Genomic DNA, 18358 nt, shown 5'->3' with positions numbered 1-18358 from the left:
TCGTTATGTTCTACACTGACAACTTATCGGTTGTCACAAAAGGGCAGCAACTTGAATTTACAACTGGAATCAGGTTGATGGTAAACCTTGATCTGTCTTGTAACAAGTTAACGGGGAAGATTCCTGAAGAAATTAGTACATTAACTACATTGAAAAGCTTAAACCTCTCATGGAACAATCTGAGCGGGACAATCCCAACGAAAGTCGGTAACTTACAGTTGCTGGAATCTTTGGATCTATCATATAATGAACTTTCTGGAGAAATCCCTACGAGCATATCATCTATGACAGCGCTGAGCCACTTGAATTTATCCTACAACAATTTGTCTGGACAAATACCATCTGGATATCAGCTACGAACACTTGATAATCAGGCATCCATATATATTGGAAATCCTGGTCTTTGTGGTCCACCTCTCTCGAAGAATTGTTCAGAACCAAAGCCACCACCAGGTGCCATGTATGAGCATAAAGATGCGAGCGACGCATTGTTCTTGTACCTCGGGCTGGGCGTAGGATCAGCGATGGGCCTCTGGGCTGTCTACTTCAGCTTGTTGTTCAACCGGAAGTGGAGAATTGCTTGCTTCTTGTTTTCTGATCGCTTGTATGACCAGGTTTATGTCAAGGTTGCCCTGACTTGGGCTTTCTTGACAAGGGCATCGGATAGAAGCTGAGATCACAAGCACAACCCAATTATGTAGTAGTAGGCTAGTAGCTAGTAGCGAAATGAAGCATCAGGAACCTACTTCTGTTATCATATTCATATATGATACTTATGAATAAAGGTTGGACTGAACCTTCTTCAGGGGTCTGTGATAAGATATTTTCTCACCTTGGAATGGCCGTAACGTTTTCAGCATTGCGTTTATACTACTTCCTTTGAGCTATCGTTCTCACGATCAGGTGCCATTCACATGGGCAGAGAAGTCGATGCAATTGTAAGTTTCTATTCTCATTCACGTGGCAACTGAGATCGATGTAATTGTAAGAACTCTCCTAGTGCGGTAGGCCACAATTTGCAACGAGTCAGACAGTGTGACTGCTAGGCTGCTTCTATAGTGCTTCTTCTCTGAATATTCAGACGTACTCCTTGAGTCTCAAGACTTATTCAGTGTCAGACAATTTGGGTTTTGGTCTTTCCTATGCATGGGTTTTGAGTTTTATGTAGATTTTTTCACAGGTTATCACATGATTTTCGCTCCATTTGTCGTTGTCAGCACTCACCTACACTTGCAACCACAAATTTTTGGTCTGGTAGCTACACTTGCTGCCTAACTTTTCAGAAAGGATGTTTTCTCTGGTCCTTCGAACCAAAGTAGCACCTAAATAGGTATACAAAATTTATTCCCTCAGTTAAAATTTGATGGTAGGAGTACCTCTTAATGATATTAAAAAGGCTTCTTTTTTTTTCTGCAAAGGGATAGTGATCATCCTGTTGAGTACCAAATGTTCATTACTGGACCACCACGGTAAAGCATGCTAATTGCTATCCGGCTGGAGCCTTACACACACCCTTGGCTTCCGCATCTTCTACAGGGTACGCCTCTGCCTCGACGGCATCCCGTCACACGCCTGGACGCCGGAGATTGTCAAGCGTGTCGTCGGCCACAAGTGCACCCTGCAGCACATCGTTACCGACCTCCTCCAACCGGCGGACTCCAGGCACATCGAGCTCTGGGCATGGACGGTGGACCCGAGCGAGATCCCGAAGAAGGTATGGCTCGCCTTCACCCACAACCCAGCGGCAAAGTCTTCAGCTTTCGCAGTCTCGGCCGAGCCCTCGCAGCTGTCATGGCAGCAAGGGGCTCGATATGAAGTCTTCATCCACATGCCACTACTGGAGGACTACTCGGCGGCGGCACGCGATCTTTAGCAGGCCATTGACAACCCACAGAGTGTCATCCCGACTCGACGGCGCTTTGAATGGCGCTACGGCCTCGTCGACGGTGCACCGTCGGATGCAAGATCGCGTTTTCCGGCGTGCCTGCCTCGGCCACCGCGGGAACCGATCGGCGTGGATTCACACCCTGCTGATCACAGCAGGGGACGGCGTGCGACAATGGGCGCCCCTAGAGCAGCGCAAGGCGCCCGGGCCATGGGTGGCGGTGGAGATGGCGGAAGTAGGCGCGGTGTGCAAGCCCGTCAAGATCCGCATGAGAAAGCTGACCGCACCAAGCGTCAGCTGGCAGGACAACACTACGACGACCGGCCATTTGTCTGGCCTTCCCGCCGCGGAGATGACGACGACGATGACGGCAACGGTGACTATGACCACCCAGGGCGGGGACGCAAGCTCGACGACGACTACTGAGGCTGTGCGGGCACGGTGCGCCGTGACCGCACGAGATCCCCCCCACGACGCAACTACGCGCCTCCGCAAGGACGGCGCCATGAAGCCGGCGATCTGGGGCTAAGCAACTTAGCTCCGTCACAACTCCAGGCCCTGTTCGTGGCGCAAGCCACGACGCTGAAGAACTACGTGCAGCAGCAGGTAATCGAGGCACCTGATACGACTGGCATTTCCACTTTGGATGCTAGGAAGCGGTTCTGGCACGCCGGCGCCGATGAATACATCCGCAAAGCGTGTTGGCTCGCCGACCGCCTCGGCATCGAGGACGCAGTGCAAGGGGAAAAGGCCTGGTCCGACCCGGTGCCGCTGCCGCGAGTCTTCAACACTCTGCGGGCGGCGCTACTCCCGACTCCATCGACGGCGTCGCTGACGATTCAAGACGTCGATCGGGCGCTGGATATCTTGTGCATCGATGCGGAGGACGAAGACGCAAGCGACATGGGCTAAGACCACGCGCAGGCAGCAGCCCAGAGCGCCGTGGGCAACACCCCTGCTCCGATGGCCATCACCGCGGCCCACGTTGTGGAGCACGAACCACAATAGGCCGCCTCAGCAGGCGCCACGGTTGGGCTGCGCTGGAAGGTGCGCGGCCAGTCACCAGCTGGGCCATGGCAGGCCCAACAAACCAAAGCATTTGCGGCGCCTTCTGCAGGGACCGCAACTAAAGCGGCCCACGAAACACCCCAAGCTGGGCTCAACACGCCATCGCCTGGAACCACGAGCACCAAGCCCACCAGCGAGGCCCACTACTCACCGCAAGCGACGGCCCGCAATCAACCGCTAGATGAGGCCCGCTACCTCCCGCTAGACACCCATCCTGTAAGGCCAGCGGACGGGATTTCCAATCCAGAACAACACACGCCTATGAACCAGTCGCCCGATGCAATGCCACAGATCGCCCCTGCTGTGCCTGCCCCACAAATAGATGACCTTTTCGCAACCCCGCCGCCACCAGCATTGCTACAGCCCCCACCGCAGCACACGCGCTGGGGTCACACCTTCGACATGAGCAAGGTGCGGTGGAGTGCACGCCTGGCCAAAAAGCCAGTCATGCCAGCCATTGAACGCGCGCAGCGAAACCTCTGGAGAAAATTAGGCGTCGGCAACAATGAGATGGCGCCAATTGAGCAGGTACTGCAGGATTTCCTTAACATGTTTCAGGGGACGCTACCGGACTTCATCATATCTGCTATGACTGCTCTCTTCGACCTCGATGACGACGTTGCCGACCAGATGAACGACGCACTTCTACAGATGGCAGGCGACGCCGTAGGAGAGCTCCAACAGGAGGACCAAGCGGCTACATGATCATCCTGTCACTGCATCTACACCGAGTGTCTTATTACTGCTACATGTATCGCTATCTTTATGTACTTCCTATTCCTGTACCTCACCCTGCTGGCTGCGACCTTCGGGGAGGACTCTACTTTAGCCCTGCTGGCTGCGACCTTCGAGCAAAACTCGTAAACTACAAACTATGCCCCGACTGCAATCAACCTAGACCTTGGACAACAGCTACTACAGCGACAAAGCGTGGCAATGGATATGATCCAGCGGCAAAAAGCGCGTCCGAGTGCCACCTAAGGCGCCCACGCGATCAGTGTTCTACGAGACGCAGCATCAATGCCGCAACAAATACTCCTAAACCACAAATCATCCTGTACGTCAGCAAGCGCACCAAAAATCACTTAGATGATCGGCAACTTTGAAATAATGAGTTGGAACGTGAGAGGCCTAAACGCACCCACTAGATGTCTAACAGTCCGTGAAACTATTGCGACGACAACGTGCCACATAGCATGTCTGCAGGAAACGAAGCTACAAAATATTGACGCAGCCCTAGCAAACCTCCTAGGGGGACCTCGCTTAAATCAATTTACATACAAACCGGCTTTAGGCACAAAGGGAGGAATCCTCCTCCTCTAGGACGACAGGGTATTCGACATGCAGAACTTCCAAACGGGGCGTTTCTCTATATCAGCAACAGCAACAGTAAAACACAGTAACATGCACTTCCGACTCACGACGGTATACGTCCCATCACGACAATCGGCGAAGCCTGCCTTCCTGCGCCACCTACGGGCCATGAGACCTGACGATGATGCCAAGTGGCTCGTACTGGACGATTTCAACCTAATATACAGCGCAAGAGGCAAGAATAACAACAACCTAAACCGGAGGCTAATGAGGAGTTTCAGAGCAACACTAAACCATTGCGGCCTCAAAGAAATACGCTTACAAAACAGGCGATTCACCTGGAGCAACGCAAGGCATCGACCGACCTTATCGCGAATCGACCGAGTCTTCTGCAATGAACCTTGGGACCTACAATTCGATGATCATGTCCTCCACGCTCTCTCTTCCTCGCACTCGGATCACTGCCCTTTGCTACTGGCACAACAATCTGGTCCTCACAAGCCGACGCCTTTTAAATTCGAAAACTTCTGGCCGCGCTTACAAGGATTCTATGAGGTAGTCGCCCAGGAATGGTCAAAGGCGACGGCCCACACTGAACCATTCCACAGACTGGGACACAAGCTGCACAAAACAGCCCAAGCACTGCGATCATGGAGCCGATTGCACATCTCGGATGCCCAGTTAAAAATACACATGGCCCAAGAAGTTATCCTGCGCCTCGACATAGCGGAGGAAACAAGAACACTCACCGAACCGGAACACGACTTGCATAGCAAGCTCAAAAAAAGGCTCCTGGGATGGGCGGCCATTGAAAAAGCAAGGAAGAAACAATGCTCCAGGATAACCTACCTGCGCGAGGGCGATGCTAACACAAGGTTTTTCCATCTCAAGGCGAATGCTAGAAAGAGAAAAAACTTCATCCAACGGCTAAAGAAAGAAAGCGGCTGGGCTGTAACTCACATGGACAAGCAGCAGGTAATCCAAGATCACTTCGAAAGCGTGATGTCCACGCCAACCACTCGCACCAAAGATCTAAATTGGGACAAGTTACAATTCCCAGAGGTGGATTTAACTGGAATCGATAGCCCTTTTTCGGACAAGGAAATACTACACGCAATAACTGACTTGCCCAAAAACAAAGTGCCGGGACCGGACGGCTTCACTGGTCTGTTTTTCAAATCATGCTGGAACATAATCAAAAGTGATGTCGTAGCGGCTGTAAACGCCTTCCACAATGCCCGATGCAAGGACCTCAATCTAGTCAACTCAGCCAACATCGTCCTAATACCCAAAAAGGAAGGAGCCGAAAGCATCAAGGATTTCAGACCAATAAGCCTCATACACACCATTGCAAAGATCATTAACAAAATCCTTACAATAAGACTCCCGTATATGGAGGAATTGATATCACCAAGCCAAAGTGCCTTCATAAAGGGAAGAAGCATTCACGACAACTTCCTGTATGTTCGGAACATGGCGCGATGATTTCACAGATACAGAATGCCAACACTGCTAATGAAGTTGGACATCTCATGTAACGGCCTCGGACAAAATCCTTTGCGTCAATCTTAATCCGAGCCCCTGACCGTCTGTCTCAGTTTTTCCAAGCCTAAGTGTTCAAGCTCCAGATCTCCCGACCCTTCGATCCGACCCTTCGCCGTGGTCTCCCCAGTTCTGACCCCGCCGACCCCCAACCCACCGTCGGATCTTTCTAAGCCATCCCACAGCATCGCCCTTCAGTTCGAGCCGTGGACCACCGAGACTGACCGGTGGGCCCACGAGATCTTTTCCCCCAGATCTCCCACGACAGGCGCACTCGAGTTGCATGCCCACTTCAGAGTTCCCCAGCCGCGTGGCTCGACTCCTCCGACGCCCGCCGCTCCGCCTCGTCTTCAGCCACGACCGGATGGATTCTCGCGCCCCCTTCCCCAATCGCGGCGGAAGCTCCCCTGCTACCTTTCTGCAGCACTTCGCCGCCCGCGCCCATCATCACATCGCCAGATACCGGCCGCAGAGCCCGATGCGGCCCGTATTTTCTGTCACCTCGCCACAGTCGCGCCGCCCCGGTCTTCGCTACGCGACGATTCCTCCTCCGCTAACCCAGACCGCGGCAGCGACAGCTCCTTTTCCCGCCCTGTCAGAAGCTGCCCCGACAATCTTTTGCTCCGCGCTCGCCCGCGCGACCGCAGCCGCCTGTCTTCTCACCTGTGCGCCCTCGTTCCTAGCGCCGTTTTCCCGGTCACTTCCATCAGATCCACCGCACGACGACGCCCACCTCCGCCAAATCTCAACCACCGGAAAACCCGTGCCTGCGCCGCCCTGACGTCAGTGCCCAATGACCGCCGGCGTCATCCCCGAAGTCCTGCTCCACCGCCCTCGTCGCTCAATCGCCGCCCGGGCAGAGCACTCCATCACTTCTCTCCCGGCCTTCGCGTCGCTCCCCCTTCTCTCTTCCACGCAGCTATAAAATGGGATGCCGGAGTCCCGCCGGAGTTCCCCCTTTGCCTAGCTGCCATTTCTCTTACTCCCTGTTCGAGCTCACAGCGCCACCACCTAAGTCTGAGGAACTCTCCTCTCTGCTCAAGCACCACCTTTTTCCAAACCCGCCAGCCACTGCTTTCAGTGCTGCCCAAGAGCTTGCTTGTGATCCACAAGAAACACCGCTGCCGCCGGAACACCGCCGGACATCCTCGCCGCTGTCCCAAGCCCCTTAGTCCCTCCGCCCAAGCCTTCTCTGTAAGACGAAGGTAGGCTGCCGACCCCTGTTCGCTTCGTCCGACCCCTCTGTCCGCCCGACCCCGGTTCCGTCTCGCCCGACCCTGTCTGTTCCGCCGACCCCTCTCCGCCTCGCCCGAGGGCTCGGCTGTATCTTTTTCTTTGGACCGAGGGTGTATGTGTAAAATTCGGGGACTTCTCAGCGTTAAGGGTCAGACCATAAGTTCCTCCCCTCCGACCCTTACCTCTTGATCTCCATCGACTCCATTGAACCTCCCCACCCTCCTGTAACTTGTCGCAAGTTTCTGGGCTCAAACTTGCAAGTGTTGCTGTTGAAATAACCGTCTATGCTAACCAATGCATTGCATTCGTGTAGAGCTGCGTCTCGCCGACAGCTACTACGAGCTGCACCCGGCACCAGAAGATGACGGTGTAGCTGAGCTCCTGCTTCCAGAAGCCGAAGCTGCCCAAGAAGTCGAGCAGTTCCCTCCCTCCTTGCTCGAAGGCAAGCCTCGGATGCATGGTTTTCTCCTATGTTTTACCAGACTTGCGCATGCCTTCTTTAGCATGCTTGTGCATTTACGTATAGGAGTTGTTTGGAACCCTAGATGCATAACTTAGCTCCCTTGATCTGAACACTAGCTGTTGGACCGAGTAGATGCCTTGCTTAAATAGGAAAACGGTAAAAGCCGAATGATGTCCTGTCACTCGCGAGTTGTAGGAGTTGATGTTTACCCTTCTGTTACAACTATAAGGACGATGGACGGGGCAGGGTTTTGGGTAACTCTTTGGTGGTCGGTTGATCACCCCGTCTGTCTATGAAACTTGCTAAGGCCCGACAGTGGTGGTGTTCCTGATCAAGTGTTTGAAAGTACTAATCTCATACCTAGTATGGGATGGGGAAGCCTAGTACCTGATTGAACTAGGGCGTGGCTTATACCCCTGCTGTCCCTGGAACGAGGTTCCCATGGTGCATCATGTGGGTGCAAGTGCGGTCACGGTACGGCAGAGGCTGGGACTGTGGAGCATTGCATGCCAAGGGAAGTTTGGACCTGACACGCGCCTGGGAATTGATGGGGACGGCCGACACAGGAAGCGGCCCTGGTGGTGCGCGGATGTCGTGAGATTAGGTTCGCCATGCATGGTTAAGAAACTCGAATCGATTCGTCTGCCTCTCACAGTTTGAGACTGCTTGATCGTTATGTCACCCTGAGTAAATAAGGAATCTGATGATGACATGGTTTTGTTAATGATGTATATACCTTTTTGGTTGGTTCTATGCTTGCTTAGAGTAGGATGCAAACTTAGACCAGATAATGTACTAGAACCGGAGCTAAAACTTGCAAGTAGGGATACACCTAGCGCTTTTGGCAAAACAAACCCCTCAGCCAAAAAGCCTTGCATGTCTAGCAAAGGTAGTTTAGCGCGCTCCCTGTCGGTTAAGTCTTGTTGAGCTTAGTAGCTCAGCCTTGTTGTGGCTCTTCTTTTTCAGGTGAAGTTGCTGCCTCTGAGCCTCCTTCTGCTGGCACTTGGCCGCCCCAACTCCCTCCGGGTTGGACGGTTGAGTGGGATCCCTCCTCGGACGGCGAGGAGAGGGATCATTGACGTCCCGGTTGGCCTCACCAGGGATGTCCGACCCCGACGCGTTCGCTTCCGCTAGTTGTTTTACCTTTTTGTTGTTGCTTTCTACTGAACCTTGTAAAACTCTGATGTTTTATAACCAAACTAAATGGTTAAATTGCTTAACTTAGTGGACTTGCTGTATTCTCTGGAACCGCTCACCTTCGTGTGGGTTTGCTATTCGGTCCTGTTCAAGTGGTTAAATCGGATGGAATCCGACGGCACTTCGTGTTTACTCGGATTAGGCATGAGAGTCGCGTGTCATGCGGCTAAATCATGTTTAACCAAGCAAATTCGAAGTGGATCCGCCACATCTCAAAGGCCTTTGACTCCGTCCGATGGGATTACCTACTCGCACTAATGCAACACAGAGGCTTCCCCACGCGGTGGCGGGACTGGATAACTGCATTACTGGCCACATCCACCTCAAAAGTCCTGATCAATGGAATCCCGTCCAACCCAATTGCACACGGACGAGGACTACGACAAGGAGACCCGCTATCCCCCTTCCTCTTCATCCTTGCGATAGATCCGCTGTACCAACTAATACACAAGGCGACGGAAATGGGACTACTCAACAAGCTCGGAGGGCGTACGCCACGCACTAGCATCTCCATGTATGCTGATGACGTGGTCATATTCATAAAACCGACACAGGCAGACATCGCAAACGCAATAAAGCTATTGAACCTTTTCGGAGAGGCAACTAGGCTTAAAAAAACCTACAAAAGACAACTGTGGCTCCCATCAGCTGCGATAATGTAGACCTTGAAGAAATCCTCTCAGAGTGGCCGGTTGCTCGCACAGGCTTCCCAATAAGGTACCTCGGACTACCACTTGCGATAAGGCGCCTAAGGAAATTGGACTATCAGCCCCTAATGGACAAAGCAGCGCAGAAACTCTCCGGATGGCACGGTTGCAACCTCACCCAAGCAGGACGGGTCTGCCTCACCAAAGCGGTGCTTTCCGCGCAGCCATTATACCTGCTAACCGTCAAAAAAGTGCCAACCGAAGTATTAGACGAACTAGACAAAATAAGGAAACGATTCCTCTGTGCTGGAGACAAAACGCTCACAGACGGCAAATGCAAGGTCAATTGGATCAAATCCTGCTTACCAAAAGAAAATGGCGGGTTAGGAGTGCTAAACCTCCACAAGTTCGCTAGAGCATTGAGATTGCGGTGGATTTGGCACAAATGGGAGTCACCGCAAAAAACATGGATTGGAACGGGGATACCATATGACGACTCGAATCATCGCCTGTTCGCGGCTTGCACAACGATCATAGTGGGTAATGGATGCAAAACAAGCTTCTGGCATTCGGCCTGGGGGCAAGGAGCTAGGACAAAGGACATTGCGCCCAACATATATGCCCTATCCAGGGGAAAAATAGAAAACTAGCAGAAGCCTTATGTGACAATAGCTGGGTGGCGGACATAAACATTCACGGAGGACTGACAACGCGGCACCTCCAAAAATTTGTAACACTCTGGCGTCTAACAACAATGGTGCAGCTGCAACCACAACAGGAAGACACAATTCGATGGAAATTCACGTCCAACGGAAAATATTCAGCGGCATCGGCATACAAGGCGCAGTTCCTGGGATCCACTAATGCACCACACTACAAAACAATATGGTACTGCTGGGCACCCCCGAAGTGCAAGTTCTTCGCATGGCTGATCCTCCAAAACCGCGTATGGACTGCCGATCGACTTGCGCGAAGAGGATGGCCTCACTCCCCTGCATGCCCCTTATGCCGTATACAACAGGAACGGCCCACCACTTAGTGGCTGAGTGCAGATACACTAAGCGAATATGGAGCCTAGTGGCCACTTGGACGTCGCAACCAAACATACAACCCTCAGAATGGCCCCCAACCGACAATGCCCGGGAATGGTGGATGAACATGACTACAAGGACCGAAGCTCCTCGGAAGGGAATATGCTCCATGGCGCTGCTGGTTATATGGGAAATCTGGAAGGAGTGGAATAGGCGAATTTTCAACCATCAAGAGATGGCAGCACCCTCACTGCTGGCCAAAATCAAGGAGGAAGCAGGTACATGGATATTAGCAGGGGCAAAGCTTTAGCGAGTTTTTCATCTAGAGAGTAATCGTGTAAGAGTGACAACTTTTGAAACACTTCTGTAATAACCTACTCTATCAATGAAATAGGCACTGTCTCGTGCCCATTCGTTCAAAAAAAAATTGCTATCCGGCTGCCGCAACGGCGCAACTGCAAAACTATACATCTCCCAGTTCCGGCGACGTGCTCGTAGAACTCTACACTTTTTCTCGAATCACACGGTAAAGACGCAAACGCTCACGTACATGCACGCACCCCTATAAACACACACAACCTTACCCATATGAGCATCTCAAAAAAACTGAGCCAACAAATCTTCGAGATTGACAAAGTCACCACTAACGCCTCGCTATCAACGGACACGGCGGGCACGGGTTCGAGCCTTTGACTCGACACCGGTGAATAAATCATGTAAATATTTATTATAAAATTTATTTACAACGAGGTGCATATTTCATTGATCCGGTCCAGAACATGCGTACAAATACACTACTGGTACAACAACCTGTGGTCCCAGGGTTCCTTCCTTCACAAATACTCGTACACGTTTGCAGTACATACGAATACATACGTCTACGGCGACCCCACCTCCGGCCGGTCGCTTCACCTCGCCGTGCGCGTCATCCACCCATGCCCATCCTCGCTCATTCACTTGCCGGGGACGAAGTTGGTGGCGTAGGCCCAGGCGTTGTTGTTGACGGGGTCGGCGAGGTGGTCGGCGAGGTTCTCCAGGGGCCCCTTGCCGGTGACGATGGCCTGCACGAAGAACCCGAACATGGAGAACATGGCGAGGCGGCCGTTCTTGAGCTCCTTGACCTTGAGCTCGGCGAAGGCCTCGGGGTCGTCGGCGAGCCCCAGCGGGTCGAAGCTGCCGCCGGGGTAGAGCGGGTCGACGACCTCGCCGAGCGGGCCGCCGGCAATGCGGTACCCCTCGACGGCGCCCATGAGCACGACCTGGCAGGCCCAGATGGCGAGGATGCTCTGCGCATGGATCAGGCTCGGGTTGCCGAGGTAGTCAAGGCCGCCCTCGCTGAAGATCTGGGAACCCGCCTTGAACCAGACGGCCTCGCCGAACTTGACGCCGTTGCGGGCGAGCAGCTCGGGGAAGACGCAGCCGAGCGCGCCGAGCATGGCCCAGCGGGAGTGGATGACCTCCAGCTCGCGGTTCTTGGCGAAGGTCTCGGGGTCGGCCGAGAGCCCGGCGGTGTCCCAGCCGTAGTCACCGGGGAACTCGCCGGTCAGGTAGCTCGGGGGCTCGCCGGAGAGCGGGCCGAGGTACAGGACGCGGTCGGGCCCGTACCACGGGCTGCCGGACGCCGCGGGCTTCGGCTTGGCGCCACCGGTCTTGCGCATCGTGATGCGGCCCTCGCCGAACACGTCCTTGGTGCTGGCCGCCGGCTTGCCGACGAGCGCGCGGGAGGTGAGAGCCATGGTGGCGGCGGCCATCTCGATCAGATCACTCCTCTTGCTGTGATGCTCTGCTCTGTGTTTGTGTTCTGGTGTGATGGTTGTGTCGGAACACAGGCAGCTGCTCTGCTTTTATACATGTGGATTGGATAGGAGGCCATCTTTTGCTGGGCTGGGATTGGCCGGATGGTCCCTGCTGGGATGGCTTGGCAGCTGACGTGGCGCATGGAGGGCCCCAGTGGCCTATCACACAAGAATCCTGGGGAGTTCCATGTAGGAATGGGCAGAACTAATCAGGAACTGCCACTTGCCATTGTGGAAAAGGAGTGGATGAGAAGGAGATAGGCATGGTTTTGTTATCACGTGCTTCTTGCTAATTGCCGAAAGTAATCAATGAAGTGTTGGTGTTGATTGATCTTGATCCCAACGGGTGGCTCTCCGCAGACTTGTACTTTGAAAGCGCAAATGCTTTACGTGTCATCTTTTTAGAATAAGAGCAACAAATAAATTAGATTATATTTTTCAATTATTTAGTTTGCCATTTAGATTGGCATACGACAAGGACGAAGCTACATAGGGGTGCATATGCACCCAGACCAAACTGTAAAATCGATGATTATGATAGAAAAATTGCAATTCCCTATTGTTCGAGTCTATACATCCACAAGGTAGGAGCACCCTCCACTTTAATTTTCTCTAACTTCACTATTTATAAATTAGTTTTGTGGTATTTATGATCAGTAGTGGCGGTCTGATGGAGCTACAACTGGCCAGTCAGCAAAGTTCTTATAACACTTCTCAACACAGTCCATTGCTGCATGGGCCAATTGGCAAAGTTCTTAGGCAACACTTCTCAATAGAGTCCGTTAATACATGGACCGGTCAGTTGCAATGGGGGGGGGGGAGCTAAATAAAGTAGGCTGCTTTTCATCAAAAAAAAAAAGTAGCTGCTAACTGGGTTAACTCTTCGTGCAAGCTGTCCGGTCCAGCCCAACCCGTCTTTCTATCACGGTCTGAATTCCAGAAGGTCCATAGAGATGATGGGCCGCAAAGTTGCCTTCTTTTTTTCAGGGCGCAAAGTTTATTTTTACTAAGCTTCTCTTATGACTGCCAAAAAGAAAAGGTATAATAATGAAACTTCTCCTTCCGTCTATGTCTCGGCACCAATTAGGTTATGTTGATAGCTAATTTTTACCACATTTTTGAGTTACCGTCAGTTTGGCCATTTCAATATACAAAGACTATAAGTAGCCCCTGCACTCACGCTAGAGAAGAACTCTGCTGCTTTCTTATTGCAGTTGGAAACAGGTAAAAAAACATGGGCAAGGTCAAAACAGTAATGACCTAGACTCTCATTCCTAATCCTTTACGTCAAACGGTGGAAAATTTCCTCTTAAACTCTCAGCCTTAACTCCTAACTCATGCCACACAACAAAGTTAATACTAAAATCAAACTCACATTCTAATTTTCTCACCAACTTCTGTCTCTAATTTTATACCGCTTCCATTCCATAGCATGTCAAACGCATCGTTGAAGGGATGTTATATGACCATATACGTGAGAAATGAAGGACAAAGTCCCAACTAAAATTGTGAACAGATTCCTTCCTACTTACGTGGTAATGGGACAAACGTACGTTTACGAATAATCATGTCCTAATTTATTACCCTTCTTTTTCTAAAAAGAACGGCAGATCTTATAGTATCAAACTCATGTGCAAGTGCATAATTTCAACACAGCTTCCCTCACCTTTGCTCCTTTTTTCTGCTTCCGGCGAAGTTGTCGTCACCTTTTTTCCAGTAGCGGTAGCGCACGCGGCTAGCAACCGCAAGCTATAACTTGGGAGATGCTCGCACTAAACATGAGCCACGGAGGCACGGAGACGTATGCAAATGCAACGACAATCATTCATACATGATCATTGCTCCTTTTGCCTCCATCTGTAGAAATGTACTCCAAAGCAGGAGATACTACAATATATGCATGCACGTCTTTTGTTTAATATTCCAAATTCTGGATCAAAATTTAATATTCCAAATAATTGTACCATTGACACCTTAACTATTTTTTTAATCAAAAGATAAGCTTGGAGGGTTCTTTGCTTTTGATATCCTACTACTTTATATCTTGTCAACGAGACACGCAGCTACGTGACAACAAAAATAACAAAAGGGAGCGTGGAGATTTGTATGGTGTTGTGCTATATGCTATCTTACCGGCCACTCTTCCAGAGCTAGCACACAGTTCCTTCACGAGCTCAGCCTACCTTGACGTCCACCCACCCATCAATCTATCAATCCCCATTATTCTTGTGAACCAAAAGTCGAAGAAGACATTGCATGGCAACCATACACATGTTATTATAGCCTGCAATTATCCGATAAGCACAGATCAACTCGTGGATTCTTGGCTTTTCCGGGTTTGCTTTCCGGCCGTCAGAACGCAGAAGGATCCATGGACGGTTTGGTGTGCCTGGAGACGGACGGAAAGCAGTGAACGGCTCGGCTGCGAGATCAAGATGGCTGTCGCCTGCCGGCAAGGCGCACAAGTGCGGGTGACGCGTGATGCAACTAGCAGGCCTGCAATGCTCAAGAACAAGATGCCACTACTCCCAGTCTCCCACCCTCCCAGCAATCATTGCTCTTCCACGGAGTGGTGCGACGATTTGTTACTCTCCGCCATCATTGATTCATCGTTACCAGTTGTTACTGATACGAGTCTTGCTCGGTGGTAGCATTTGTGTCAAGCCCTGATACGTTGTGATACCACACGGCACAATGTGCGTTTACAATCTGTGAAAACACAGTTTTTTTTTTCAGGTAGTAGGAATTTTCAGAGAGAAAAGCTAAGAATTTGCTCTAATTTTAATTGTAATATAGCCCGTGTGTACATGGAACTGGATCGTATGCTATAATAAATGTAAAAAAACAAAAGGAAATAAGAATCATGGCGGCGGGAGGACTTGAGTAGCTGTTACGAATTTGGGCAACAACGGTCGCTTGCATGCGTAAGCGTAATGGAGATACATTTGGTCGAGAAATGGATATGCATGAAACGGCAGCAGGAAGGGGAAGGCAACGATAGAGATCTCGATCAGGAGTTGACAGAGGAAGAGAAGAAATTCTTTAGATGGCGAACCAACCGGATCAAGAAAACATCGAAGCTAAGGTTCTGGAGATTACAATTGAGATTCGATGGCAGATGTGTCACCAAAACAATGAACCATGGTTCTAGCTTTTAGCTAGCTGGGGATGCCCCTCATCAGATGTGGCTGGATCATTCCTCGGAATTTTGTAACAGGTTGTTTTGTTTGGCAAGCAATTTAGCTGTGCCTGTGATTTTCTAATAAAGTTAAATCTAATTCCAATTCCATAAAAGATCTGAAAAAAAAGGAAAAAGAAAGAAAAGAGCAAACACAAGGCAACAGCGGAAAGTTACGGCGCAAAATTGGAGACGCAAAACCAAAAGGCGTCACATGTGGCGATGGCGACGACGCGCAAACCCCAACAAGTCAGCGACGCGCCAGATGGCTGGCTGGCTGGCTATATAAACCAGACGAGATGACCCTGGAGACAGCGCCACCCAACCGGCCGCCCACGGCGCGAAGTAGAAGACGCGTCCCACCGGAGAACCGGGAGAGCTTGTCCTCCATTCACCATCCGTCCATCCGCCGCCCACCGCCGATGGCGTCCGCGCCTGCCCCCGGCGTGGTGGTGGTGTTTGACTTCGACCGCACCATCATCGACTGGGACAGCGACGACTGGGTCGTCACCAAGCTCGGCACCGCCGACGCCTTCCAGCGCCTGCGCCCCACCATGCGCTGGAACCCTCTCATGGTAACGCCCAAGAGACGTCTCCTGACTTCATCATCTGATAATCTCCGCATCGATCGGGCAAACGAATGATGATGCCCGCTGCCTCTGCTTGCTCTGCTTCTCCTTCTGCACTTTCTCCAGGACAGGATGATGGCGGAGCTGCACGCGCGGGGGAAGACGGTGGAAGACATCCGCGACTGCCTCAGGAGCGCGCCGCTCGACGCGCACGTCATCTCCGCGATCAAGACGGCGGCGTCGTTAGGGTACGCCGCCCTGCCGCCCCATGCGGCCATGCCCATGAGTTCTTGGTTTGACTGTAGCATTTGCATTTGGGATTGATCGATCTTTGGCGATGCTGCTCCGGCTGCAGGTGTGACCTGAAGGTGGTCAGCGACGCCAACACCTTCTTCATCGAGACCGTCCTGGCGCACCACGGCGTGCTCGGCTGCTTCTCCGAGATCAGCACCAACCCGGCGCGCATCGACGCCGACGGCAGGCTCAGGATCTCGCCGTTCCACGACTCTGCGAGCACGCCACATGGGTGCAGCCTCTGCCCTGACAACATGTGCAAGGTATGGACAGTAGGACGGTGGATCAGTTCTGGTATTCAATGTCAGATTTCCAATCCTTCACTCACCGCACGTGGCCAGTGGCGGGTGCAGACAAAAGAAAGAAGCAAGATCTATCCAAAAATGAATCGCTACGATATTATTTACTGTAAGATAATGATGCGCTCTGCAATCTGAATCTCTGAATTTTAGGCAGAATATTTGCTCGACAACTTAGTAATTTTCTTTCTCCTAAAACCTCTGTATATTCTCCATATCAAGATGTGTAAACAACAATAATCAATGATGTTCAGTGTAAACTAAGAGATTGCTTACCATATGCAGGGCAAGATAATCGAGAAGATCCAGGCAATAGCCAGCACCAAGGACCAGCATTTCATATACATTGGTGATGGGAAGGGAGATTACTGCCCCTCCCTCAAGCTGGGTGAAGGGGACTATGTTATGCCAAAGGAGAACTACCCCCTGTGGAACCTCATCTGTAGCAACAAGCACCTTCTCAAGGCTGAAGTTCATCCATGGAATAGCGGCGAGGAACTGGAAAAGATTCTACTTGAGTTGGTCAACAGGATGATCACCCCACCTGCACAAGTGTCCCCATTTGACTGCAGCAAATGCGAGATGAGCAAACCAACATCCACTGAAGTAGGCCACCATCAGGCCCTCCGTGTGCCGCACTGATCAGTGATTGATTCTTAGTTTGCAAGTAGAGGCCTGAGTGCCTGATCATTTCTGTATGCCTCCATTGATAGAAGTCCTCAAGTCTTGATAGAAGTCCTCAGTCTGCATTCAAAATGCAGCGATTTAGTAGATGGATAATCTGTGTGCCATCACTCAATAAACTGTAGCATGATATCAAAAAATATTAATCAACACCGCATTGCTAGTGAAGCAGGGAACTATGTATCCAAGTTTCCAGAGCTGAAATTCAGTATGTTAAGCTTCTAGAATAAATCTGGTAAAATAGTGAAGAGAGTAACAAGGACTATATATGCTACAAATAGGAAGTTCAGGAGTTTACCCTTACTGTTTCTGTTCATCGGTACGCAGAATTACAAATATGTTGAACTTGCTTCTGGTCTGATCTTGTCTGTGTGGACACTATTAAGAGCCCACTAGTAGCATTTTAGATTGCAGGAATAAAAGGAATGGCTGAACTGGTGGAAACACATCAATAATACAACCACTAATTTTAATCCAGCTACGCCTTCGTTCCTTCTTTGTTCCCATGACCTAGCAGTTTTAGCAAGCTCCTGTAGTTTTCCTCCATATGGATGCATCTGGGATCAATGGCATCTGAGATTTGGCCTCATGAAGTTCTCCAGCCTTCACCAGAATATCAACCATAAAAGCAGAGTTCCGTTGTAACGGTAATCTGTAGACACTACTATTAGTCAACTGTATAAAGTAGTTCCTCGTTTCATCAAATAGCCTGCAGAACTACAAGCTGACAGAAAACCTAGAAATTAGATCATATTGGGCCTCTTCCTGCCATCTATCAACTGTTGGAAAGTTTCCAGTGCCTTGCATGCATGACCACGGTTAGAACTTAGAAGTTAGAGCAACCACAGTCCACAGATGGTCACATTCCATGCAACTTCATCATATGTTGACTCATAGAAATAGCATCTCGGCATCTGTTACGTTCTCACACTTCCCATGTCAACTAGAGCATTGGAATATTCAAATTCTTCCAAACGATTTTGATTGCCTATTAATATAGTTGGAGCATGCAGCCTAAGGATGCCAATAGCCAAATCAGAGCAACACTTCAGGAGATTACTGGTGTGATGAGGCCTTTTGTTTCCTTGCAACATTGAACGGAAGCATTCTATTACCTCGTACATTCATCAACTCTAACATACCCTGAAAGTATCA

The 18358-nt window shown here is 50.8% G+C and overlaps 2 protein-coding genes and 1 long non-coding RNA gene across 3 annotated transcripts; 1 reads left to right on the top strand and 2 right to left on the bottom strand.

Annotated features, from left to right (window-relative positions):
* Window positions 1-11087: 11087 nt before the first annotated feature.
* Window positions 11088-12211, bottom strand: LOC117858968 (chlorophyll a-b binding protein 2, chloroplastic). Its single transcript, XM_034742131.2, has one exon. It carries the CDS (start codon window positions 12132-12134, stop codon window positions 11337-11339), a length of 798 nt encoding a protein of 265 aa, XP_034598022.1. The 5' UTR covers window positions 12135-12211; the 3' UTR covers window positions 11088-11336.
* A 3120-nt stretch (window positions 12212-15331) lies between these two features.
* LOC140222715 (uncharacterized) lies at window positions 15332-16935 on the bottom strand. Its single transcript, XR_011898161.1, has 2 exons — window positions 16796-16935; window positions 15332-16466 (listed from the first exon to the last, which is right to left on the bottom strand). It is a non-coding gene; the product is annotated as an uncharacterized lncRNA (long non-coding RNA).
* Window positions 15780-17379, top strand: LOC117854759 (thiamine phosphate phosphatase-like protein). Its single transcript, XM_034737000.2, has 4 exons — window positions 15780-15932; window positions 16053-16174; window positions 16282-16483; window positions 16805-17379. Exons 1-4 carry the CDS (start codon window positions 15780-15782, stop codon window positions 17159-17161), a joined length of 834 nt encoding a protein of 277 aa, XP_034592891.1. The 3' UTR covers window positions 17162-17379.
* The last annotated feature ends 979 nt before the right edge of the window (window positions 17380-18358 follow it).

The sequence above is a fragment of the Setaria viridis genome, chromosome 5 (genome assembly GCF_005286985.2).
Source record: "Setaria viridis chromosome 5, Setaria_viridis_v4.0, whole genome shotgun sequence".
Taxonomy (NCBI): Eukaryota; Viridiplantae; Streptophyta; class Magnoliopsida; order Poales; family Poaceae; genus Setaria; species Setaria viridis.
Note: the sequence above shows the minus strand (reverse complement) of the source record. Positions and strands in the feature narration are given on the sequence as shown.